The following is a 27,448-nucleotide window of genomic DNA, read 5'->3' as shown; positions in this document are numbered from 1 at the left end:
ATTCAACATTATTATAGATACACTAGATCAACACCTTAGCTCACTGCACGACAGTTTGCTGATTAAATAATTTATTGAGTGGAAATCATTTTTCTATATTAGTAGCACTGACCTTGACCAGAGTGACCCCCAAATATATTCCCAACCTCTGTCTTCCATAAAAGCCATCTACACACCAAGTTTGCTGACCATAAGTGTACCCAATCTTGAGGAATTAAGCAAAAACCATTTTTCCATTTTTCAAAACAGTGACCCCAAATATATTCCAAAGCCATATAAAAGCTTGCTATATATCAAGTTTGGTGATAGTTAAGTCAATCCTAATTTTTTTTTTTTTTTTTTTTGGATTTAACGTCGCACCGACACATGATAGGTCATATGGCGACTTTCCAATCCTAATTAAGTTATAAACCAGAAAACACCTATTTTTAGTACCTGTGACACTGATTTTGACCCTGTGGCATCAGAATGACTAGTTACAAAAAGAAAACAAAACAAGGAGCTGTGTTCAATAAACGCTTGATGCCCCCAGTGGCATCCTTGTCAATAGATTTTGCACCCAAGTCCAAAATGAGGTCAAGGTCAAGGTCAAACTGAGGTCAGGTGATGTTTGAAGATGAGGAATGGTAACAGTCTACATCTGTATTAGTATCAATTCATTCTTGTAAGGGGTATTGATGCTAGACGAAACGGTCCCATTTGGTTAACCAGGAGATGGCCTATATGAAGCAACCTAAGTCCAAAATGAGGTCAAGGTCAAACCGAGGTCAGGTGATGTCTGAAGATGAGGAATGGTCACAGGTTACATCTGCATTAGTATCAAGTCATTCTAGTAAGGGGTATTGATACTAGACAAAACGGTCCCATTTGGTTAACCTCATACGGACAAACGAAGGGACAGATGGACGGACAGGACAATCACTATATGCCTCCCGCATCAGTAGATGCTGGGGGCATAAAAAAAGAAGAAAAGAAACAAGAGCTGTCTGTAAGACAGCCAATGCTCAACTGTTCAAACTGTTGTCCCAGAAGCAGGAATATTACCCTAAATGTTAAAATATCTATAGTTTCAATCCTGTATCTGCATTTAAGGTTTGGCGATAGTAACTTGCAAACAAAACTTTAACCAGGATTTTCTAAGTCCAAAAGGGGGCATTATTTGGCCATAATACATGTCAGAGTTATGGGACTTGACATAGTAAGGTTGGTAATTGACCTACAAAAAGAAAAAAGAGCTGTCACTAATGGTGACAAATGTCCCTGCAGCGCCTTGACCTTTGACCTGGTGACCCCAAAGTCAGTAGGGGTCATGTACTCAATAAGTACTATCAGCATGTGAAGTTTGAAGGTCCTGGGTGCAGTGGTTCGCAAGTAAAGTGCTTTCATGCTAAAAGTTAACTTTGTGACGAACGAACAAACTAAAGGACAGTTGAAAACTAATATGCCTGCCTTTGGAGGCATAAAAATAAGTTTCAAAGCTATATGCTTTAAAGTAATAGCTATATGTACTTGCATGCAAAATTTTAACCAAGGTGTGACGCCGATGCCGACGCCAGGGTGAGTAGAATAGCTAGACTATTCTTTGAATAGTCAAACTAAAAATTCGACAAAAATGGGATTTGAACCACAACCCATACGTTTAACATTAGCCCAACAATCTAGAACACTGCACCACAATGGAATTTTCTAAGTATGCAGATTATTTAAGTTATGCAGACCATGAACTTTACCCCACTGACCGGATATACAATCCCAAACTTGGATTTTCTATAAGCTACCTATAGGCAAAGTTTAACGAAAAGATGGTTTTGTAGGAAAGCGCATGTCTCCCCAATGCATAGTCGTAACTGGCAAGAAGTCAATAGGGGACAGGAGCGAAAGTCAGAAGAGACACTGATGGCTGGCTGCAATAGGGATCACCTACTTGACATGTCCAATCATCCTATGAAGTTTCAATATTCTGGGTCAAGTGATTCTCAAGTTATTGATCAGAAACCATTTTCCATGTTCAGGCCCCTGTGACCCTGACCTTTGATCAAGTGACCCTAAAATCAATCAAGGTTATCTATTGTGCATGTCCAATCATCCTAATGAAGTTTCAACATTCTAGGTCAAGTGGTTCTCAAGTTATTGATCGGAAACTGTTTTCCATGTTCAGACTACTGTGACCTTGACCTTAGCTCAAGTGACCCCAAAAACAGTAAGGGTCATTTACTCTGTAAGTCCTATGAAGTTTCAAGGGTCTAGGTCGAATGGTTCTCAAGTTATTGATCGGAAATCATTTTCCATGTTCTGGTCCCTGTGACCTTCACCTTTCATCAAGTGACCCAAAAATCAATAGGGGTCATCTACTGTCTGTACATGTCCAATCATCCTATGAAGTTTCAACATTCTGGGTCAAGTGGTTCTCACGTTATTGATCAGAAAGAGTTTTCCATGTTAAGGCCCCTGTGACCTTGACCTCTGATCTAGTACCCCAAAAATATTATGGTTCATTTACTCTGCAAGCATTTTCACCCTATGAAGTTTTAAGGTTCTAGGTCAAATGGTTCTCCAGTTATTGATAAAGAATTATAAAGATAAAAAAGTGTGATTGAGAGATGGCCCTGTGACCTTGACCTTTGATGGAGTGACCCCAAAAACAATAGGGGTTATTTACTTTGTAAGTCCTATCACCCTATGAAGATTGAAGGCTCTAGGTCAAATGGTTCTCAAGCTATTGACAGGAAATGGATTTTCATATTCTGGCCGCTGTGACCTTGACCTTTAATAGAGTGACCCCAAAATCTATACTGGTCATCTACTCTGCATGTCCAATCATCCTATCAAGTTTCAACATTCTGGATCATGTGGTTCTCAAATTATTGATCGCAAATGGTTTTCCATGTTCAGGCCTCTGTGACCTTGTCCTTTAACAGAGTGACTTCAAATCAATAGGGTCATCTACTCTGCATGTCCAATCATCCTATGAAGTTTCAACATTCTGGGTCATGTGGTTCTCAAGTTATTGATCGGAAATGGTTTTCCATGTTCAGGCTCCTGTGACCCTGACCTTTGATGGAGTGACCCCAAAAACAGTAGGGGGCGTCTGCTCCATAAGCCCTACCATCCTATGAAGTTTGAAGGACGGACGGACAGGGCAAAAACAATATGTCTCCCCCAGATGTGGGTGTGGGGGGGAGGGAAACATAATTTCAATCCACAAATGCAAACTAAAGTTATTGGTGGATACATTTTTTCTATATTAATTTTGTTAACAATGACCTTTACCCTAGTGACCTCATATGCAGTTACAAAGTCTGTCTTTATGAAAACTACCTTTATACCAAGTTTCATTGCAATCAGTCTCTTCTAACTCAAGTTCTTTAGCAAAAACCAAAATCTGATGCCAAATGCCTGCCCTACAACATTTTTGACATTTGAATTAATGGTCAAGGTCTTGTGTGAGTCATTTGTTTGTTTGTTTTGGGTTTAATGCAGTTTTTCAACAGAATTTCAGTTATGTTACAGCAGGAAGTTAACCTAACCAGTGTTCCTGGATTCTGTACCAGTACAAACCGGTTCTTCGCAAGTAGCTTCCCCATATGAATCAGAGGGGAGAGGACGAAAGATTTCAGACACAATGACCAGCCAAAGGATCAAACTCACGACCCCGGGATCAGTAGATCAGCACTATCCCTATTAAGCTAAGTGGGCCGGTCTGTATGTGTCATATCCCCTTGTTATGGTGGATGTGTTTGCAAAATAATATGATTTGCCATCCAAGTATAAGAAGAAATGCTCCGGACAAAGTCTCAACCTTTGACCTCTGTGTGACCTTGACCTTAGACCTAGGGAGGTGGTTCTTGCACATGAAACTCCGTTGATGATGGTGAATATTTGTAAATCCATGCATGAAAAAGATATGCTCCAGACAAAGTCTGTGGATGCCACACGCCGCCAGTGAAATTCCCATAATATGTACCGTTTTTCAAACAGGCCTATAAAAAGGGAAGTAGAACATCTGATCTCTCAGTGTGACGTTAACCTTTAACGGGTCGAAGTTTTACAAAAATCACACTGACATCCATGCACGAAAATGTAAATTTACATAAAACATTCAAACCTATGTGACCTTGACCTTTTAGCCTGGGGTCTATGTCTTGCACCAGTTTTGCCAGACAATCAAATCAAAACATACTACATTCACCTTTAGGTTCACTGCCAGCAACTGAATAAACAGGTTATTACTAAATACTTACTTTTCACCATGTTTCCAGCAGGCATCATCTATAGGATGGTAGTTAGACTTGGTTGGGTTGTATGTTGTGTTAGACTCATCTTTCTTTCCCATCATGCTGGCAAACGGATTAACAGCACTGAAAATAGAGTTTGTAATTCTTAGTACTTGCACTTGTGATGAAGCTTTGTGACAAGGTTTCTCACTGTTTGAGATCATGAAGCTTTGTGACAAGGTTTCTCACTGTTTGAGATCATGAAGCTTTGTGACAAGGTTTCTCACTGTTTGAGATCATGAAGCTTTGTGACAAGCTTTGCTAATATTTGTGATCATCAAGCTTGATGGCTGGCTTAATTTTATTTTATTTTCAAACAAAACAAGAGGAACTAGAACTGTCACAGGAGTGACTCATACCCCCACCATACGGTCTTGTCACAGAAGAATGGCAACCATAAGAAATCTTAAAAATACTTAGTCTTTGGAGTACTTCATCCTGGGCTTCCACATGTAAGTAATACTAGTATAATACTAGTATAGTAATACTAGTAAATATATTAAATCTCTAATATTAGAGATACACTAAAAGTGAATACAAAAAAGTGTCTTACCGACCCATGTTACCACAGAAAAATGTATTTACTTTTTACATAGGACTTATAATAAAAAAGTTAGAAAAATACCTAAAATATTGAAAATCTAAAAATAGGATTTCTAAAAATAGACTAATTCCTGGAATTTAAGGGGAAGAAACTCCATACAAAAGTTAAAAAAAGGTTACTTCCCTTTGGCTCTAAGCCAATCAGAATGAGATATAGTGAAAATACATCAAAATTAACCTTAAATTCTAGGTAAAAGGGGAAACAATTCAAGAAAAATTAGTGTCAGAGTTATGCACCTTGTGTCACATGATGTGGGTGATGAGGTGGAACATCTATTTTAAGTCTGAATCAAATCCATTCAGTAGTAACTGAGATATAGTGAAAATACATAAAAATTAACCTTAAATTCTAAGTAAAAAGGGGCATAATTTTGTAAACAAGAGGGCCATGAAGGCCCTGTATGGCTCACCTGACCTATTGACCTAAAGATCATCAAGATCAACATTCTGACCAAGTTTCATTAAGATATGGTCATAAATGTAGCCTCTAAAGTGTTAACTAGCTTTTCCTTTGATTTGACCCGGTGACCTAGTTTTTGCCCCCACATGACCCAGATTCGAACTTGACCTAAAGATCATCAAGATTAACATTCTGATTAAGTTTCATGAAGATACAGTCATAAATCTGGCCTCTAGAGTCTTAACAAGCTTTTCCTTTGATTTGACCTAGTGACCTAGTTTTTTAACACACCTGACCCAGATTTAAACTTGACCTATAGATCATCAAGATTAACATTCTGACCAAGTTTCATTAAGATATGGTCATAAATATGGCCTCTAAAGTGTTAACTAACTATTCCTTTTATTTGACCCCCGTGACCTAGTTTTTGACCCGACATGACCCAGATTCGAACTTGACCTAAAGACCATCAAGTTTAACATTCTGATTAAGTTTCATGAAGATATAGTCAAAAATGTGGCCTCTAGAGTGTTAACAAGCTTTTCCTTTGATATGACCTAGTGACCTAGTTTTTGACTCCATCTGACCCAGATTTAAACTTGACCTAAAGATTATCAAGATTAACATTCTGACCAAGTTTCATTAAGATATGGTCATAAACGTGGCCTCTACAGTGTTAATTAGCTTTTCCTTTGATTTGACCCGGTGACCTAGTTTTTGACCCGACATGACCCAGATTCAAAATTGCCCTAAAGATCATCAAGTTTAACATTCTGACTAAGTTTCATGAAGATATAGTCATAAATGTGGCCTCTAGAGTGTTAACAAGCTTTTCCTTTGATATGACCTAGTGACCTAGTTTTTGACCCCACCTAACCCAGATTTGAACTTGAGCTATAGATCATCAAGATTTGACCAAGTTTCATTAAGGTATGGTCATAAATGTGGCCTCTAGTGTAAACTAGCTTTTCATTTGATTTGGCTTGGTGACCTAGTTTTTTAGCCTACATGACCCAGATTCAAACTGGACCTTAAGATCATCAATATTAACAATCTGACCAAGTTTCATGAAGATACAGTCATAAATGCGGCTTCAACAGTGTTAACAAGCTTTTCCTTTGATTTGACCTGGTGACCTAGTTTATGATCCCAGATAACCAAATATCGAAATCGTCCAAGATTTTATAAAGGGTAACATTCTGACCAAGTTTCATTAAGATTGGGCCAAAAATGTGACCTCTAGAGTGTTAACAAGCTTTTTCTTTGATTTGACCTGGTGACCTAGTTTTTGACCCCAGATGACCCAATATCGAACTCATCCAAGATTTTATTGAGGGTATCATCCTGACCAAGTTTCATTAAGATTGGGCCAAAATTGTGACCTCTAGAGTGTTAACAAGCTTTTCCTTTGATTTGACCTGATGACCTAGTTTTTGACCCCAGATGACTTAATATCGAACTCATCCAAGGTTTTATTGAGGGTAACATTCTGACCAAGTTTCATTAGGATTGGGCCAAAAATGTGACCTCTAGAGTGTTAACAAGCTTTTCCTTTGATTTGACCTGATGACCTAGTTTTTGATCCCAGATGACCCAATATCGAACTCGTCCAAGATTTTATTGAGGGTAACATTCTGACCAAGTTTCATTAAGATTGGGTCAAAAATGTGACCTCTAGAGTGTTAACAGTCAAATTGTTGACGACGGACGGACGGACGACGGACGACAACGGACGCCGGACACAGGGTGATCACTAAAGCTCACCTTTGAGCACTTCGTGCTCAGGTGAGCTAAAAAGCAAAATAGAGTTATGGAACCTGTGCAATGTAAGTCAGTTTATCACAGTGAATAAGTGTGTGAAGTTTCAATCCATTCCCACAAGTGGTTGCTGAGATACCAGCTTACATACAAAAACTTAACCAAATCGGGACGCAGACGCCGATGCGGACACCGACGCATGGGCGAGTCCAATAGCTCTACTATTCTATGAATAGTCGAGCTAAAAATTGGTGTCAGAGTTATGCACCTTGTGTCACATGATGTTGGTGATGAGGTGGAACATCTATTTTAAGTTTGAATCAAATCCTTTTAGTAATAACTGAGATAGAGTGAAAATACAGCAAAATTAACCCTAAATTCTAAGTAAAAGGGGACATAATTCATGAAAACTTGGTGTCAAGAGTTATGCACCTTGTGTCACATGATGTGGGTGATAAGGTGGAACATGTATTTTAAGTTTGAATCAAATCCATTTGGTAATAACTGAGATAATAGATTTCGGGACGGGACGGGACGGGACGCGACAAAACTGACTCCTATATACCCCCCTCAAACATGTTTGTTCGGGGTATAAAAACTGCATATACTCGGTCAAGGGGGATAATACTAAATGTGAGAAAAAGGTCATGTGCTAATTAGTAATTTTGTGAAGTTTGGCTATTCTGTCTGAAACACTTTTTGAATATAAGCATTTTCTTTTTCTTTTCAACAATTTTACTGGGTCATGTGGGATAATTATGTGAAAATTATCAAAGGCATAAGTGAAAAGAGTTTTCTTTGTTTCAAATAACAGATCCAATATTTCACTCCTGAAACTGATGCTTTAACTTTTCACTCATGGCCACACCAGTCTTGACAATATTAACACTCCCCCCTCTCTCCTCTCTCTCTCTCTCCCCCCCCCCCTCCACCTCCCTCTCTCCCTCCCTCCCTCTCTCTCTCTCCCTCTTTTGAATACAATTTACAATATTACTTCATCATTTCACTGTAATATCATGATCCATCTATCCCCTACTTTGGGCAGATATAATTGCATCAAATGGAGTAAATAAAACAAAAGTGATATTCACCTTTCATCTTTTCTAGCTTGAATCATTAAATAAGATATGCTGACATATACCATATAGCTATTACTGTCATATTTTGCACGAATTCCATATAAGGAGGCGTTTCAAGATATATACTCAGACAGTAATGATGTAAAAACAGGAAATCAGGTCTCTACATGATTTACTGAAACAATCGAACTAAAATAATATCACAAAGAACAGTCTAAGACAAATAAGTAACAGGGAAGTATATCTGTACATGAAATTTGTTGGCAAAATAAGGAATAAGAAACTTTCAACTTTTCAAGGAACATTTTCAATTAAGAATATACAGTCAAATTTTGTTCACCCTAAATGCAATTACTCAACAAGCTGTGCTTACTAGAAATAAACAAGAATTCCCGGCGTTTTTATTTACTGTTGAAATTGTTGCTCGACAATAATTTTACTAAAGGGTCATGATATTCCCATTTCACTCACCAACGTTTCAAAGGACAAACAGGTATAACAACCATTTATACCTTTAATGCATATTTTTGACAGTCAAGGGCCATAACACTGGTCTGACTGAATGAAATCTCTAACAAAACTGTAGGTTCACAACTTCACATGCTGAATAATTTTCTTACATGGTTTCATGATTATAGGTCATATATTTTTAAGATATATGCAACACAAACTTTTAAACACCAGCTTTAACATGGACACGAGGGTTTTTGATCTTGTTTTTGTTCTGTGGTTTTTTTTTTTTTTCAATCTTGATTAATTACCACAAAACATTAAGATATCAAGTTTAAAAATCGATCACTTTTAATTCTTTCATTTTTTGTGCCCTTTCCCTTTCTTCCATTAGGAGGGAGAATTTATTCTGTAACTAATGAACTCACAAAGAAATTCTTTTATACAATCAATATTTTTTGACAGCATAGATTTGTCTAAGTGACATTTCAGCAGGAAATCACTTCCGTTAATCACCAGCAAAGTTCCTTTACAACATTTTAACCACAGACAGAATTAACAAGTCACAAACATGCAAACTTTGTAAGCACTTCTACACTGCCAGTCTTCTACACTGACAGTCACAATATTTCTTTATTATTCTCTCACTGCTATTCAAGAGAACAGAGTAAAACTTTTAAACAGGAGCACCACCTGGGTTTGCAAATGGAATCAGACAAGACAGCAAAACAAGCGAATAACAAAAGGATACAAAATGGCAAGATGGGGTTGGTGATGGGGGGCGGGTGGGGGGGGACTGTACTGTAGATGGTTGCAGTCAGCATCAACAACTGCCTATTCCAAGTTTCAAGCCAATACCTTTAAAAGTTTTTAAGTTATGCTCTGGACATGAAATATGACGGGCAAATTTCACCTCCCTGTGACCTTGACCTTTGACCTACCACCATGGTTCATGCACTCTGCACATCGTCTCATCACCATCTACCAACATCTCAAGTTTGAAGTCAATACCTTGATGATTAATAAGTAATGCTCCAGACACAAAATAAACCAGACAAATTTGATCTTTAGAGTTCAATTTGTGACTTTGACCTTTGACCTACAGACCCAGTTCATGTCATTGTCGCATACCAGAGGTATACCGTGGTTCCCCGGATGAGCCTGTGACACATTTCGCTGATATTTGTGTCTTGGTTACATCACAGGTAAAACGTTTCAGCCAGTCAGCGTCGTTTTGCAACAAACTGTAGCGAACAGAAATAAATCTTTATTAAGGCATCGTCACAGTCACAACTCAGTATCAGTTCATATTTTCAGGCCGAGTATTTTTCTCTTGAAAATTGCACTAAAGCCTTAACAGCTGGTCAAATTATCATCAACATAAGAAGCATATGATGATTTATAGTACATATGCCGCTTGTAAAATATTTGAGTCTCGTTTAGACAGAAAATTTACCCCAAAATATTGAAATTTTATGTGCAGTAGAACTCCAATATAAAAGATATTACAAAGACAAAATTTAGTTAATTTCATAGTACAATATGTATACTGCAAACTCCTATGGATTTTTGTCGAAATTGTTCCTGGTTATTGCATTAGACACAAAAAGACAACCCCATGTAAATTTAATTTAAAATGTTGTTTGTACATGCATTACTGACCACAGGTAGCCAGGTAAACCTATACATAATCCTATAATATCACCTGTTTATATACATGTAAATTATGTGTGAACAGATAACACAAATTGGATAAATTGATGGTGTTGGGATTTTCGTGTATAATTCAGTAATCAGGTAAAATTTCAAAATAATTTCTGAAGACTTTATTCTTCACGGTCTGCTTTACAATTGGCTGTAATTATCTTTGAAATGTATTGAATATATATCGAGTTTGACTGCAGATAAAATTGCAAAATTTTGTCATAAAAAATATCGAATAAAGGCATAATCCAGGTAGTGAAATGCACATCCTTCTACTTGCATATGTTCACATAGATATTTAAAACATAATTATGACAAATTTATTGACTTTATAGTTACCACTTAGTCATCTTTTATTTTTATGAAAATTTGCATGTAAAATTTTGAGTCAAATGGCTGCCACTGTAGGCAATGCCTTAATCGCAATCATGGAATATCGCCTTTATCCAACTACCTTGCTTACATATTGTTTGTAGTTTCAATTCAGCGTGCCAAATAGTGGCGAACATTGACTGGCTGAAACCACTCCCGGTAGTAATTACGAGTGCGCATGTTCACCAAATAAACAGAAATAAATCAGAGGTTTGTCTCGGGGATTTTGACGAACATCTGATGGATGAGAATGGTTCATGAGCTTCGCATATTGTCTCATCGCCACCTACCTACAAGCCAAGTTTGAAGTCAATCCCTTGCATGGTTATTTTGTTTTGCTCTGGAAATGAAATATGAAGGCCAATTTTGACCTTTTAGCTCAATTTGTGACCTTGAGGGGGTGGGGGGTGGACATAATTATCTGTTTCAATTGGGAGATTAGCAGATTTTAAAGCCAGTTTCTTTTCTTGCATCATTCCTCACAGACAAATTGCAGACAATTTCAATTCAATTTACAATTCAATTAAGAAACGGTGTATGAAAATCTTACGTAAGAGCCTGCTTTGACAATTTCTTAAGAAATCACATCTGTGCATCATTTCTTCATATAAGCAGTATTCCCAAAGGAGTTAAAGCAACACACATATCAATATTACTTGATTTGATGTTCATTTTGCCAGTGTCTAACAAGCTGACAGAAATCACAACTTAACTGCTAACTCTGCTAACATAAGGTTTGTCTTAATTATCAAGTGTGTAACTGATTCCTCGCACACAGTGCTTGTGCTAGAGACAGTGCGGAGCATCACCATAGAAGACTTACTTGCTCACCCTTGCTCACCCCTGTCATGTTTATGATTCCTATTGTTCTTAGTATCAATTCTAGAAAGAAATTCATACAAACTACTTAGAAATCAGTGATTTTTCAAAATAAATTAAGGTAAGGGGTTTTGAATGAACAAACGAACAAAAGCTCGTAGAACATGAAATGCCCCCACCCACCTTGATGAATTCAGTAATTGCACAAGGAACAGAAATTATTTGGTCACTCTGCACTGGACATCAATAATTATGGGTCATTTACCTTGACCTTTTACTTACTGACCTTAAAATCAAGGGGGTCATATGCTGGTCATGATCAACATCCCTATAAAGTTTCGTGATCCTAGTTCTCAAGTCCAGAAATAGTTTAATTGTTCTGTTTCACAGTGACCCTGACCTTTGACCTACTGACCTAAAAGCAATAGGGGTCATCTGCTAGTCATGACCAACCTCCCTATCAACTTTCATGATCCACAGACACAACTGTTCTCAAGTTAACTGTTATTGTCCTGATACAGTTTAACTGTTTCAGGTCACTGTGACCTTGACCTTTGACCTACTAACCTAAAAAGCAATAGGGATCATCTGCCTATCAACTTTCATTATCCTTAGTTACAAGTGTTCTAAAGTTGTCATCCAGAAACGGTATAACTGTTCCAGGACACTGTGACCTTGACCTTTGACCTACTGACCTAAAATCGATAAGGATCATCTGCTGGTCATGACCAACCTCCCTATCAACTTTCATTATCCTTAGTTAGAAGCGTTCTCAAGTTGTCTTCCAGAAACGGCTTAACTGTTCCAGGTCACTGTGACCTTGACCTTTGACCTACTGACCTAAAATCAATAGGGGTCATCTGTTAGTCATGACCAACCTCCCTATCGACTTTCATGATCCTTAGACACGTGTTATTACGTCAACTGTTATTGTCCAGATATGGTTTTAACTGTTCCGGGTCATTGTGACCTTGACCTTTGACCTACTGACTTAAAATGCAATAGGGATCATCTGCTGGTCATGACTAACCTCCTACCAACCTCATTATCCTTAGGCACAAGCATTCTCAAGTAGTCGTCCAGAAACGGTTTAACTGTTCCAGGTTACTGTGACCTTGACCTTTGACCTACTGATCTAAAAATCAATAGGGATCATCTGCTGGTCATGATCAACCTCCCTATTAACTTTCATGATCCGCAGCCCCAAGTGTTCTTAAGTAATCATCCAGAAATGGTTTAACTGTTCCAGGTCACTGTGACCTTTACCTTTGACCTACTGACCTTACAATCAATAGGGGTCATCTGCTGGTCATGACCAACCTCCCTATCATCTTTTATGATCCTAGGCCCAAACGTTCTTTAGTTAACAAACTTATCCTTTGATCTGACCTAAGTTTTTGAACCCACGTGACCAAGATTTGAATTTGACCTAGGTCATCATGACAAACATTCTGATCAATTCTCATGAGTTTCAGACTTAAAATTAGGTCTCTAGAGTGTTAACAAGCTTTACCTTTGATTTGATCTGGTGACCTAGTTTTTGACCCCACCTGACCCAGATTTGAACTTGACCTAAAGATCATCAAAATAAACATTCTGACCACTTTCATAGAGATATTGACATAAATGTGGCCTCTAGAGTGTTAACAAGCTTTTCCTTTGATCTGACCTGGTGATCTAGTTTTTGACCCCACCTGGTCCAGATCTGAACTTGACCTAAAAATCATCAAGATTAACATTCTGGCCAAGTTTCATTAAGATATGGTCATAAATTTGGCCTCTAGAGTGATAACCAGCTTTTCCTTTGATTTGACCTGGTGACCTAGTTTTTGATCCAACATGACCCAGATTCTAACTTGACCTAAAGGTCATCAAGATTAACATTCTGACCAAGTTTTATGAAATGTGGCCTCTAAGAGTGTTAACAGGCTTTTCCTTTGATTTGACTGACCTGGTGATTTCGTTTTTGACCCCAGATAACCCAATATCAAACTTGTCCAAGATTTTATTAAGGGTAACATTCTGACCAAGTTTCATTAAGATTGGTCCAAAATTGTCACCTCTAGAGTGTTAACAGTCAAACTTTTGACGATGACGGACGATGGAGATAGGGTGATCACAAAAGCACTTCGTGCTCAGGTGAGCTAAAAAATTGGTGGTTTTATATGCGGATAAATGGCAAGCTAAAGAAATGTTGTTAATATTTTACATATTTTTTAAAGAGATCTTCTTTCTCTTGCTGTGTGTACAAGTCAAGAAATGGTTTCAAACAACATCCCAGATGTTGTAAACAAACTGCTAATCATTACTGTGCCTGTGAAGAAATGGGCTGAAAAGATTTTTATTCGAAAGATCAAAGTGGTATTTAAAGAAGTGCAACATAGCAAAAACATGGTGTTCTTCCTGAAATTTCTAAACCAATTAATGTTTTTATTAAGTGAGGAAACCAGACTATAAAATCAAGTACCCGAGTTGATGCTGTTAGGTGCATATTTCTGGTCTCACTTCTTGTACTATAAGTCATTTAACAAGAGCTCTGCCAAGCAGGGCAATATACATCCAAAGGGTTATATCAGTATAATCAGAGGAGGACAGCAGGGTGGGTGGGGGTGTGTTGGTAGTGACAGGATACTAAAGGTCAAGAAACAATTACTTTTTTTTGGAGTGGGGATGGTGGAGATTTAATGTAGATTGTTGCATTCTACACACCTGCTTATGTTCTAAGTTTCAAGTCAATGCCTTTAATAATATTTTTTCTAGTTATGTTCTAGACACAAAATATGACGGGCATATTTGACCTATCAACTTAAATTGTGACCTTGACCCTAAACATACAGACCAAGTTCATTTTCTCTGCACATCTTCTCATTAGTACCTACCAATATGCCAAGTTTGAAGTCAATATCTTGAATGGTACACGAAATATGACGGACATATTTGACCTTTTAGCTCAATTTGTGACCTTGTCCTTTGACCTACAGACCCGGTTCATGCGCTCTGCACAACGTCTCTCTGCCACCTACATACATGCCAAGTTTGAAGCCGATATCTTGAATGGTTAATAAGTTATGCTCCGGACACAAAATATGATGGTCAATTTTGACCTTCAGCTCAATTTGTGACATAGACCTCTGACCTACAAAGCCAGTTCAAGCACTCTACACTTATGTCATCACCATCTACCTATATACCTAGATTAAAGTCAATATCTTTAATGGTTATAAAGTTATGCTCTGGACACAAATTATGATGGATGGATGGACAGACTCATGCGCCATCACACATCAGTTTTTCCAAAATGGGTATATCAAAACTGGAGGTTTTTTATACAAAAGACTGTTATACATAACACTAAATTATAAATGTAGCTCTACAAACACATTTGATTTATATATTTATTTATTTATTTGGGTTTTACGGCGCACCAACACAGTATAGGTTATAAAGTAAACTTAAATTCGTATAATGAAGATTTTCTACACACAGTATCTAAAAATATACTATTTTAGTAAAACATGCACATTTGATAATTTTGTTGGGTTATTTTTAACAGTGTAATGATATTATACAAAAAAAATTCTTGATGAACATTTTAATTTGTGCAAAGTCCTAGCAGTTATACAAGAGGAATGGAGACATTTTTCTAGCAGATTATTGGATGACGGTCTAATTGAGTGGAGTTGAAGATGGTGAAATGAGAGACTGTGTTTATAGCATGTCATCTCTCGGTTCCCGCTAGCAATGACACTATTAGAAAACATAATGGAGTTGTTCTCTGTATTACTGGAAAACTGTTCTGGATAAATAACAGGTAAGGAATATTTCTTATTGAATAACATTTTTTATCTTTTATAATTATTTATTGTGCTAATATAAACAATTCTTTCATTACAGCTATTCTAATCATGGTCAATTTTAATTATGACATTTTTCACTCTCCTACATTTAACCAGAGGTTTATTTATGGGTAATGGGGAGTTCGATATCTATTAGAAATGTGTACGTTATTGCTTTTATAATTACAAAATTTTGTAATTAACCTCCTCCCATTAATAGTTAAAGCATATTAAAAGTTGATCATTTCTTTTGATTTCCAGTGGAATTTCGAGTTTTACATTTGCATATGATAAATTTTTTGGTATTTCCATAATCTGAATAAAAGGCAAGTTTTTTTAACTGTACAATGTAGCTGCAGAATTAATTTTTAATTTATTTTCAGTCTTTTTTTAATTAATTATAGTTTTAAAAAATTGCCTTCCTAATGAATTCGATAAAAATATAAAATTGTAAAAGCAAACAGATCTTTGACAAATATAATACATTAGTTCTTATATTTGTATCATTCCATAGGACAGAACTCAGTATATTTATCAAATTTATAGGAAAAGCTAAAGTATGGTACCTCTATCAGATAGGAACTTCAAATTTTAGAAATACCTTCAGTGAAAATCTAACATATATTAAGCACTCATCAAACACAAGTAAGTATAAATCATCAGCTAATAAATGTTTTGAATAATTCCAGTTCTTGACCAAAATCTGATTAATCATCTTGAACATCATTTTCAGTTGTTTATATAGTTGCGGTAGTTACCCTGCTAAATCTCTATAATGAACTTGCATCTTTCAATTTTGACAGTACCATTAACTGTTAAAAGGGGTGCTTACCAAAGAGAAACTGACTGAATGGCGAACAGTGCAGGCTGATCATGATCTACACTGGTCGCAAAGGCAGAATCAATTGTGTCTAGATGATAAGGGTTAATTGCCAGTATTTTTGTTATTATTAAAATACCTTTATTACATGTTTTTCAGTAAGTTATCGAAATATTACAGTGAAATGTATCTGGTGTTTTCAGTGAAAAATATCAAATACATTTTTCACTGGTAAGAAACTATGAATTGTGTAAATTTAGTCAAAACATGAAGTAAAAAGAAAATTTGTTTTACATGTAAGATAAAAAAAAAATCCTTCACAAGTGAACACCATATCTACTCATGAAAATATTGCATCTGGTGTTCACTCATGAAAGATATTTCAATCTTGTGCTGAAACAAACATTAATTTTGTCCTCTATATGTATTTACTTTATTTAAAAATTTCTTGTAATAAGTACTGTTTTCCTTTTTTATGTTGGCTTTTAAAGAAGTAAATCATAATTTCAAAACAAGAGCACTGCAATGCAGAGCAATATATGCCTGAAGATATGACCTTTTACCCCTAAGTGTGACCTTAAATTGAAGCGAGCCATCGGAAACATATGCTCTGCATGTCATCCCAATGTGGTGAACATTTGTGCCAAGTTTCTTCAAAATCCTTCAAGAGGTTCAAGAGTTACAGAGTGGATATGAAATTGCTAACGGACGGACAGCGGACACCAGCGTCATAACATAATACGCCCCCTTCGTGCCTATACCAGCCCAAATACACAAAGAATCTTCCACTTTACAATTGTTATTGAATTGCATCCATTTTTTATCTCAATATTTCAGTCTGTTAACTGCAAAATGAAATCAAAAAGATCATCACATTTAACGCTGACAGGCAAATATCAATGTTGCCTTAACAAATCATTAAAGACAAACAGGGATAATTCTTCCACATCCTGGAATCATCACCTGCTGTGATGGCTCATAGAAAATATTTCTTAAATATTCATGACAATTCTTTTCTCTGACAAGATGTAACAACAGCATACAAAAAAAAACTTCACTTGCAACTTGTTTCATGGATTGAATAGCACATTCTGTAAAATTCATTGAAAACGAAATACATGGGCATTAATACAAATTGTTGAGGAAATCACAAGGCACATTTTGAAAATATTAATCAGAATGAATTACAAAGGCAACAGCAGCATTATTAAAATATGTGCAAGCAGTCACAGAACGTATTTTGTAGATATCATGGATAATGAAAAACATGGATATTATGATTATCAAAATGTGTTGAGGAAATAAGAGAGCATATTTTGTACATTTCATTGTGAACGAAATACATTATTAAAATTCACTTGTTTCATTTACAATAACCATTTTTACTGTCTGTTATTTATTAAGCTTTCAATAGTCCAAACTTGTGTACTGTTTCCACCTCCAAATAAATTGAAAATCTTTTATACCAAAGTAAAAGAACTTCAATTCAATAAAACTAAATCTACGTTTCTGTGTTCAATTGAACTAGCACGGTTTTGGTTTTCCTTTAAAACGTGCAAACTTTGCAGGCAGCTGATTACAGAACAGAGTAATCAATTATCAGCAATTGGGGGAGAACTATTGATTTGATCAAAGGGATAATAAAATTTGGTAAAGCAATGCATTAATTTTTGTCAATTGTACCTAAGGACAAGATAATGGAATAACTATAAACTCCTGTAAGAACAGTTTTCACAAAGGAACTTACTTCACGAGATAAAAATTAGAAACAAATTTTATCAGGCAATTTTACAAATATTGTCTACACCATGGGCCACAGCTCCATAACTGCCCAGATATTGGTCCTAACTGGCTGTGGTTATTGTACCTACTTGCTTTCCCCCCCCCCCCCCCACCCCCACTTCACACAATTTTTCAATGGTTGGGGTGCATAAAAAAATCCTATTTATTGTTATAACAAGAGGGTCATGATGACACTGGATCGCTCACCTGAGTAATATGAGCTACATAGACAAGTGTAAGAGATCAGGTAAGAAAATCAAATATAAGTAAGCATTGAAATCTTTTCCCAGTTGTCTGAACATGTTTCAAATGTCAAACTGATGCTAAAATATTAAGAAAGTAGACCAGTATGTCATATTCATGGTCACTGAAAGTCAGTTTTAAAATCCGTGTGCAAAACTGTATATGTCATCCAAAATTCAAGGCTGTATCTTAAAAACAAGAAAGTAGGTCAGTAGGTCAAGGTCACAGTCAAGTGACCCCTCATTACTATGGATCATCAGGTAGTCTAGGAAATATGATCAGATAATTTTTAAGTATTTTTTCCATATAAGTCATAACAAGACCTCCGCCAAGTGGGGCAATATACACCCGAAGGGTTATATCAGAGGATGGGAGCAAAATTTAAAGAACCTGACTGTTGAAGCCCAAAGGACAGGAACAACAAAGGGAAGAAATTCAAAAAAAAAATTCTAAGTCCACAAAAAAATCCTTACCAGGTATAGACATGTCAAAATACACCTAAAAATTGGAGGAACCATCCATGTTGTACCACAGAAAAGTGGTTTCGGTTTTTCCCTACGGCCAATGATAAAAAAGTTACAAAATAAGCTATTTATAGTAACATTAAAGGGAAGTAATTAAAAAAACAAGAGCTGTCCGTAAGACAGCGCACTCGACTTTTCTCAGTGCTTGACTCTGAATTAGAGCTTTGCCAGTAAAGACTTTATAAAACTTAAACCAAAAAATCTAAGTTAAACAGGGACATAACTCTGTCAAAATTCAATCAGAGTTATGGGGTTTGTTTCTCCTGGTGTAGACTTTGATAGTAAATAACTATTTTAAGTTTCAAGACAATAGCTTTGATAGTAACAGAGATATTTGACTTTATCAAAAACTTCAACCAAAAATTCTAAGTTAAAAAGGGGCATAACTCTGGTCAAAATTCAAATCAAGAGTTATGGGGATTGTTTCTCCTGGTGTATACTTTGATAGTAAATAACTATTTTAAGTTTCAAGTCAATAGCTTTGATAATAACAGAGGTATTTGAATTTATCAAAAACATTAACCAGAAATTCTAAGTTAAAAAGGGACATAACTCTGTCAAATTCAATCAAAGTTATGGGTATTGTTTCTCCTGTGTAGACTTTGATAGTAAATAACTATTTTAAGTTTCAAGACAATAGCTTTGATAGTAACAGAGATATTTGACTTTATCAAAAACTTCAACCAAAAATTCTAAGTTAAAAAGGGGCATAACTCTGGTCAAAATTCAAATCAAGAGTTATGGGGATTGTTTCTCCTGGTGTATACTTTGATAGTAAATAACTATTTTAAGTTTCAAGTCAATAGCTTTGATAATAACAGAGATATCTGACTTTATCAAAAACTTTAACCAAAAATTGTAAGTCAAAAAGGGACATAACTTCATCAAAATTCAAACAGAGTTATGTGGATTGTTTCTCTTGGTGTAGACTTTGAAAGTAAAAAAACTTTTTTAAGTTTCAAGTCAATAGCTTTGATAGTAACAGAGATATTTGACTTTATAATAATAATAATAATAATGACTTTATTTTATGAGGCTTACACATTTGGATTATCCAATCTTCCATGTGGGCCTCCAGATACTTGATATGTTACAATATTTACAAAGGATGTATATACAATAACAAATGCAACACAGAACAATATTGAAAGATATTAAGACAGATATAACATAGAACAGAACTATTTCAAAGACAACTCTACAGTAAAGCAATATCATTCAATTCCACCATAGAACTTCCAGGTTAAATGCATCTTCTTAAATGAAGTTAAGTTTTCTGCTGTTTGCACCTGAATTGGAATATTGTTCCAAATCTTTGGCCCAGCATATGCCGGTGACTTCCTTAAGAATTCAAGTTTGGGCTTAGGTAAATATAGTAGTTGGTTTGTTGTTGATCTAAGAGCTGTATTGGTACTTCTAAATTTATCTGTCATATATTGTGGGCTGAAATTATTAACAGATTTGTATACCAAAATTGCTTTTTTATATTCTACTCTGTCAGGGAAAGTCATCCAGTTTAATTGAGTGAACAGTTTTTCAGATGGAGCATCAAATGATTTATCAAGAATAATACGTGCAGCCCTTTTTTGAAATTTTATCATTCTGTTCTGAAGTTCTGAGCTGCAGGAGCCCCATATTGTACAGCAGTAATCAATGAAAAACTTTGACCAACGGCGCCGCTGACGCCGACACGGGAGAGTGCAATAGCTCCACTTTTCCTTCAAAAAGTCGAGCTAAAAAATTATTGTAAGTGAACAAAAAAGGGATCTGCCAAATAAACACAAGAACACAACAATGCAGAGCAATATACACACGAAACAGTCATATGACCTTTGACCCCTAAGAATGACCTTGATCTTGAAGCACGCGCTCTGCATGTCATCTTGATGTGGTGTACATTTATGCCAAGTTTCTTTGAAATCCTTCAAGCAGTTCAAGAGTTACAGAGCGGACACGAAACAAACTCATGACCTGAGTATGACCTTGACCTTGAAGCATGCCATACGAAACATGCACTCTGCACGTCGTTTTGATAATCATTTGTGTCAAGTTTCTTCGAAATCCTTCAAGGGATTCAAAAGTTACAAAGCGGACACGAAATTGCTAACAGACAGACGGACAGATAGACACCAGGGGTATAACATAATACGTCCCTTCGGGCGTATAAAAACCAAGTGACCTCAGGGCCGGGCTTTATATATATATGGACCCTAGGTCACAATTTAAACAATCTTAGTAAAGGACCACTAGACAATGCCACATGTAAAATATCTGAGTTCAGAGCAGAACATTTTTTTATGTTTTTCGTATAGAACTTTATGTAAATTCAAGGGACCATGAGGCGGAGACAATACTGATCCTGGGATCACAACTTGACAAACTTAGTAAAAGTCCACTAAAAATGCCACATACCAAATATCTAAGCTATAGGTCTTCGGGTTTCAGAGAAGACTTTTGAAATTTACAATATAGTCATAAAAAATTACAGGGAAAATCAGCCCTGCCCCCTAGCGGCCATGTTTTTTAATGAAACAGAACATTTGGCTTAAGCAAATTTGATAGAAAGTCACCTAGATATCAATTCTACAAAATATTTTTGAAATCTGGCTAAAAGTTCCTGAGAAGAAGATTTTTACAGATTTTCCTTTCAGTTGCCACGGCAACCACAGTACTAAATGTATTTTAGTTCTTTATGCAATTCTGAATGACGGCCACCCAAGAATCATTTCTGAGAAGTTTCGTGTAAGTCTTGCCCAGTGGTTTTGAAGATTTTTGAAATTAACAATATAGCCATAAAGGTAAATTAAGCCACGCCGCCTGGCGGCCTTGTTTTTTAACAAAATACAACGGCTTAAGCAAATTTGGTAGAGGGTCACCTATGGATCATTTTACAAAATATTTCTGAAATCAGGCTCATAGTTTCCAAGTAGTAGATTTTTAAAGGTTTTCCTTTCTGCTGCCATGGAAACCAGTTCTGCATGGATTTCAATTCTTTGGGCAATTTTGAAAGGGGGCCACCCAAGGATCATTCCAGTAAAGTTTGGTGTAAATATGCCCAGTGGTTTTGAAGAAGATTTTTTTAGAAATTGTTGACACACGACAGTCGATGCATGACGGATGACGGACACCTAGCTGTCACAAAAGCTAACCTTGAGCCTTTGGCTCAGGTGAGCTAAAAACATACTTATGTGGCCACAGATTCTATTCACCCAACCACATACATACAAGCACTGTAGTGGGTGAAAACATAACACTTTCGAAAAGATTTGAGAAGTTCAAACTGCAGAGCTGAATACCTAGGTATGTCATACCATATCATATTTTCCCATCTCTTTTCCTCCCCTCTGAGTTAGATCTATATCTTTTTTCCATAATTATCTTAGTTAGACATCTTTAAAACTCTGTAACCTTTTGTCTGTAATAGCTGAGATACTGATGTTCAATCAAACATTATAACTTTTCCTGTAATAAGAATGCCTGGTTTTAAAACATGCAGACTAAGCGCTTGAAAGAGAAGTACTTTCATCCTGTATTGAGTTCTTACTTTCAACAAGTTTTCTGAGAAATGCTTTTATTGAAAATACCAATCTGCAAGACAAATCTATCACATCAGTGACCTAATATCCCCAGGCACCCATCAGCAGATAGCAAATAATCAAATAAGGCAGTTAACAGCAACCAGTTCTTTGAAAACACATACCGGAGAATTATAAAACTACCATGTTATCAAACAATCCATTAGTAAATATCGTCAATATGATACTTTTGTGCTTTCAAAACATATAACTAGTTTTTTCAAACCTGGAAAAATGTCTATCTTCCCTCATGCTCTGTCAAGCTGGACTTTTTACCACCTCAATGACATTTTGTCTGTCTGATAAACACAGAAACTTTGTACCAAATATACCTGTCACAGATTCCATGACAGAATTCACATCAAAGAGTTCCTTACTGAATAGAGTATTTGAAATTCTATCCAGCTACTCTCTGTTAAAGGCAAGAAACTACACAGTATCAACACATAAATTAATCCTTTATAAGAATCATCCGACTGAAGCATTAAAAATAAAAGGTTCTTAAAGCTAGATGCTGTAGAACTTTTGATGTAGGTTCAATTTCTGGCTCTATGTAAAACAATTTATAATGGCATGTTTTCTAGGTATTTTCCCAGTAGATTATAGTCTAGCAGCTATATAATAGAATAAAGTTCATAAAAAGTTCCTTTGGAAGCAAAGAATACAACCAAGCAAAATAACAACAGTTTGATAAGAGTGTTTGTTTACACCCCCTAGCACCTCCCTACATGGAATATTATTATTATTATACTATACAACTGAACTGACTCCATGATTTGAAAGGATCAAAAAATATAAGAACACTGAATCTGGACAAACTGATAGTGTCAGCTGGATAGTGTGCAACCTACTTTTTTGACCAACCAGAGCCAATTATTTTTTAAAAAATGTGGCTTCTTATTCCTTAAGACCAGTTAATTTTCGAAGAACAGCTCTACATGCTGAAGAGCGACGACTGAATGCGCATGCGTACCAATGACCGCTTTCAAAGGAAGCAGACACATTTTTGTTATTTGGAAGCCGACACATTTTTGTTAGTCAAAGGTAGGCGGAGAATCAGACATGACTGACTCTGCAATTCTGATTTGTCAAATGTAGATTTCACACTATGTCAGATAGAGTCCATGAAGAGAATTCTTCGAGAAAAAGAAACGTCTATCACTACGCTCCATTTCCCTCCATATCGGTTTCTCTTTCACAAAGAATTCACTTCATAAACTCTATCTATAACGTAGATGTCAGTATGTGTTCGGGTCTAACGTCTTTTTCAACATTTTTTTTTCAGTCATATAATGACAGTGTAGATGTCAGTAACTTTCTAACTTACCAGCAACTTGGTAAGAGCAAATATTACAAACAACAAAGTTTCTGATACTTCTCACACCTTAGACCTAGTATACCTAACATGTAAAGATATTTGGACTTGAAAAATTTGATTGCAACAATGATTCTGCTGATTACAAGTATCTGGAACAGAGATACTACACTTTTACAAAGCCCGGCACAGTGTCATTTAGTGAAATAGGTGTTGGGGTTGCAAGTTTTAAATTTTTGCTGTCAAAAGTGGGAGATATATTTCATGATACACAATGAAATAAACACCAAAACAAATCTATAGTTCCAGCTACCTTAACTGAATGAGATAATTACTTCCACTAATTTCGTTAAGCAAACTGGTATCCTAAGTAATTACCTACCGCCAACATACTATATCTGCTATATAAATCTCCAAACCCCAGCTGTTCTTGCAACACAAAAATAAATTTCTTTATCAAAATCGCTGCATCATCAACTTCTTTTGTCAGTAAGTGAAAATTGTTTTCTTCTCTGTACTGTTTTGCAAATTTTTTTTATAACATTATGACATGGACATCTTGACCAAAATACAGCTGACACCATCAAATTATTTTACGCGTAATGTGGCAAATAGGAAAAATCATTGTAGATTCAGTAATAAGTTTAGAATGGCTAGATGAGTTTTCTGTACCATTTCTAACCTGTTCTCTGCATAAAAATGCCAACTTTTCAACATTATCATCATGGAGAACATACACCTTACCCAAGCATCAAGCTGGACTATTATAAAATTCAAAGCTTAATAGTAAAATGACTGTAAAATCTGATATTTTCATGATCTATGGCCAAATTATGGACGACAATATCATTAAGACATTTTGCAAGTGTTTATCTTTCACAAATAGGGCAGTGCATGACTGTGCAAATATAAATCCCTTGCAAAAGGTTTCAATTCTGTAACAGTAAACAGCTGTAATGAGAGTGAACAAGAGGGCCCTGAATCACTCACCTGACCAAGTTCTTACCCCTGACCTAGTATCTAACTTGGCCTAGATTTCATAGAGTCAAACATTTTGATCATGTTTTATGTAAATCAGGTAGATTATTAATCAAGCTTTTCAATGACTTGATCTAGTGACATGAAGATCAAGTAGAAAATGCGGCTTTTCCAGTGTTAACAATGCCTTTCTATAATTTGACCTAGGTTTTTATTCAGATAATGCATTTTTGAACTTGAGCTATATTTCATACAAACATTCTGAGAAAGTTTAAAGAATCAAGCAGAAAATGTGGCCTCTGGAGTGTTAACAATGTTTTCCTATTACCTGACCCAGTGACCTAGTTTTTGTCCCTAGATGACCCATTTGCTAACTCATCCCAGATTTTATTCAGGGTAAAGTTCTGACAAAGTTTCAGTAAGGCTGAGCTAAAATTGTGACCTATAAGAGTGCTAACAGTCAAATTGTTGAGGATGGACAACGACGGACGACTATGACTGACACAGGGTGATCACAATAGCTCACCTTGAGATGAAAACTGAAAAATAATATGAAAATACTGACTTAACTTCACTTCCAGTTAAAAGTAAACAGTTCAATCATTATGAAAACATTCATTCAACAAATGTAACAGATTGATTATAAAGCACCCAAAACAGAATAAATACTTTTTCAAAACTGGCATTGTTAGACTTAATCTTTGTGAAGTTGGCCACAGGGCAAGCAAGGCATTATGTTGACTTGTCTGCACCGACTTATCTTGTCGTGGTAAGTATTATACAAACTACATAGAAGTTGTTTGAAGTTATACATATGTGACATAACTGACATCCAACACTACAAAAGTGTCCATTAATAACATGTATATTAACAAGAGCTGTCCATAAGACAGCCAAGCACGACTATTCGAAATATTGTCCCAGAAGCAGGAAAACATTACCCAAAAAGGTTAAATATCAAAAGAGTTTTAAGTTCAAAAGGGGGAATAATTTGACCAAAATGCATATCAGTTATGGGACTTGCTGCTATCAACTAGTTTTATAACCCCGAAGGCAAATGTGAAGTTTCACTTTAATATCTGCATTAGTTTTGGAGATAGAAACTTGCATGTAAAACTTTAACCAGAATTTTCAAAGTCCAAAAGGGGTCATAATTTGCCCAAAATACATGCCAGAGTTATGGGACTTGATCCAGTGAGGTTGGTAATTGATCTAGAAAAAGAAAAAATAAGTTTCAAATCTATATGCCTTTTAGTAATAGATGTATGTACTTGCACGCAAAACTTTAACCAGAATTTGCTAAGTCCAAAAGGGGACATAATTTGGCCAAAATGAAGGTCAGAGTTATGGGACTTGATGCTATCAACTAGATTTATAACCCCGAAGACACATGTGAAGTTTCAAATCAATATCTGCATTGGTTTTGGAGATAATAACTTGCATGTAAAACTTTAACCAAAATTTTCTAAGTCTAAAAGGGGGCATAATTTGCTCAAAAAACATGTCAGAGTTATGGGACTTGACCCAGTGAGGTTGGTAATTGATCTAGAAAAAGAAAAAATAAGTTTCAAATCTATATGCCTTTTAGAAACAGCTGTATGTACTTGCACGCAAAACTTTAACCAGAATTTTCTAAGTCCAAAAGGGGGCATAATTTGGCCAAAATGAAGGTCAGAGTTATGGGACTTGCTGCTATCAACTAGATTTATAACCCCGAAGACACATGTGAAGTTTCAAATCAATATCTGCATTAGTTTTGGAGATAGTAACTTGCATGTAAAACTTTAACCAAAATTTTCTAAGTCTAAAAGGGGGCATAATTTGCTCAAAATAAATGTCAGAGTTATTGGTCTTGACCCAGTGAGGTTGGTAATTGATCTAGAAAAAGAAAAAATAAGTTTCAAATCTATATGCCTTTTAGAAATAGCTGTATGTACTTGCACGCAAAACTTTAACCAGAATTTTCTAAGTCCAAAAGGGGGCATAATTTGGCCAAAATGAAAGTCAGAGTTATGGGACTTGCTGCTATCAACTAGTTTTATAACCCCGAAGACACATGTGAAGTTTCAAATCAATATCTGCATTAGATTTGGAGATAGTAAGTTGCATGTAAAACTTTAACCAAAATTTTCTAAGTCCAAAAGGGGGCATAATTTGCTCAAAATACATGTCAGAGTTATGGGACTTGACCCAGAGAGGTTGGTAATTGACCTAGAAAAAGAAAAAATAAGTTTCAAAGCTATACGCCTTTAATTGATGGCTGTATGTACTTGCATGCAAAAACTTAACCAAGGTGTGACGCCGACGCCGACGCCGACGCCAGGGTGAGTAGAATAGCTAGACTATTCTTCGAATAGTCGAGCTAAAAACAGAACCAATGGAAGATGAGGTGACAACACATAACAGACACTGGGAAGTGTGAACGATTTATTTAATTAAACAACCAGTTTCTTATGAAGACCTTCTTCAGGTTTATGACATATTAAAAAGTTAAAATCATGGGTGAAAGTTTGAAAAAGTGAAAATACTGAAAAAAATATCTGGGGGCCTGGGGGCCGATAGGGCCCCCGGTGGGTCCAGGGCAAAGCCTCCTGAAATACAGCAATTTTTAAGTACTGTACAAAGCTTTTCCTGATAAGTAGAGTCCTCTGTATTTCAGTTTTGGAGACTTCTGCAAACAATTCAAGACCTTATTTTTTCAAAAATTTTGTAATTTTATTATTTCCACACTATTTCACAATATAAAATGGGACTACATTCAAATTCTTATCATTGTTATTGTTTGTTGCCTCATTTGTATACAGTGCTAAGATCTGTCCTTCAAGATTTTTCTTTAGGTCATCCTTCTAACTTTTGGCAATGCTGTGTGTGTTTATGTATGTGTCACTCTGATTATGGTGTGTTGTTTATCCACCC

At 36.0% G+C, this 27,448-nt stretch overlaps 2 protein-coding genes across 2 annotated transcripts in view; one reads left to right on the top strand and one right to left on the bottom strand.

Moving 5' to 3' along the window:
• LOC123563673 (DNA ligase 1-like) overlaps nt 1–27,448 on the bottom strand; it is a 113,234-nt gene that overhangs the window by 24,774 nt on the left and 61,012 nt on the right. The window contains exon 9 of the mRNA XM_053534632.1: nt 4,242–4,358. Within this exon, the coding sequence (XP_053390607.1) occupies nt 4,242–4,358 (117 nt within the window). The remainder of the gene's footprint in view (nt 1–4,241; nt 4,359–27,448) is intronic.
• The window catches only part of LOC123563674 (otolin-1-like), a 44,230-nt gene continuing 31,794 nt past the window's right edge, over nt 15,013–27,448 (top strand). Inside the window, exon 1 of the mRNA XM_045356613.2 lies at nt 15,013–15,270. The gene's annotated coding sequence lies outside the window, so the exon portion shown is untranslated. The remainder of the gene's footprint in view (nt 15,271–27,448) is intronic.

This window comes from Mercenaria mercenaria, chromosome 2 (assembly GCF_021730395.1).
Source record: "Mercenaria mercenaria strain notata chromosome 2, MADL_Memer_1, whole genome shotgun sequence".
In the NCBI taxonomy this organism is placed as follows: domain Eukaryota; kingdom Metazoa; phylum Mollusca; class Bivalvia; order Venerida; family Veneridae; genus Mercenaria; species Mercenaria mercenaria.
The sequence above is the reverse complement of the archived record's forward strand: the minus strand, read 5'-3'. Positions and strand labels throughout refer to the sequence as shown.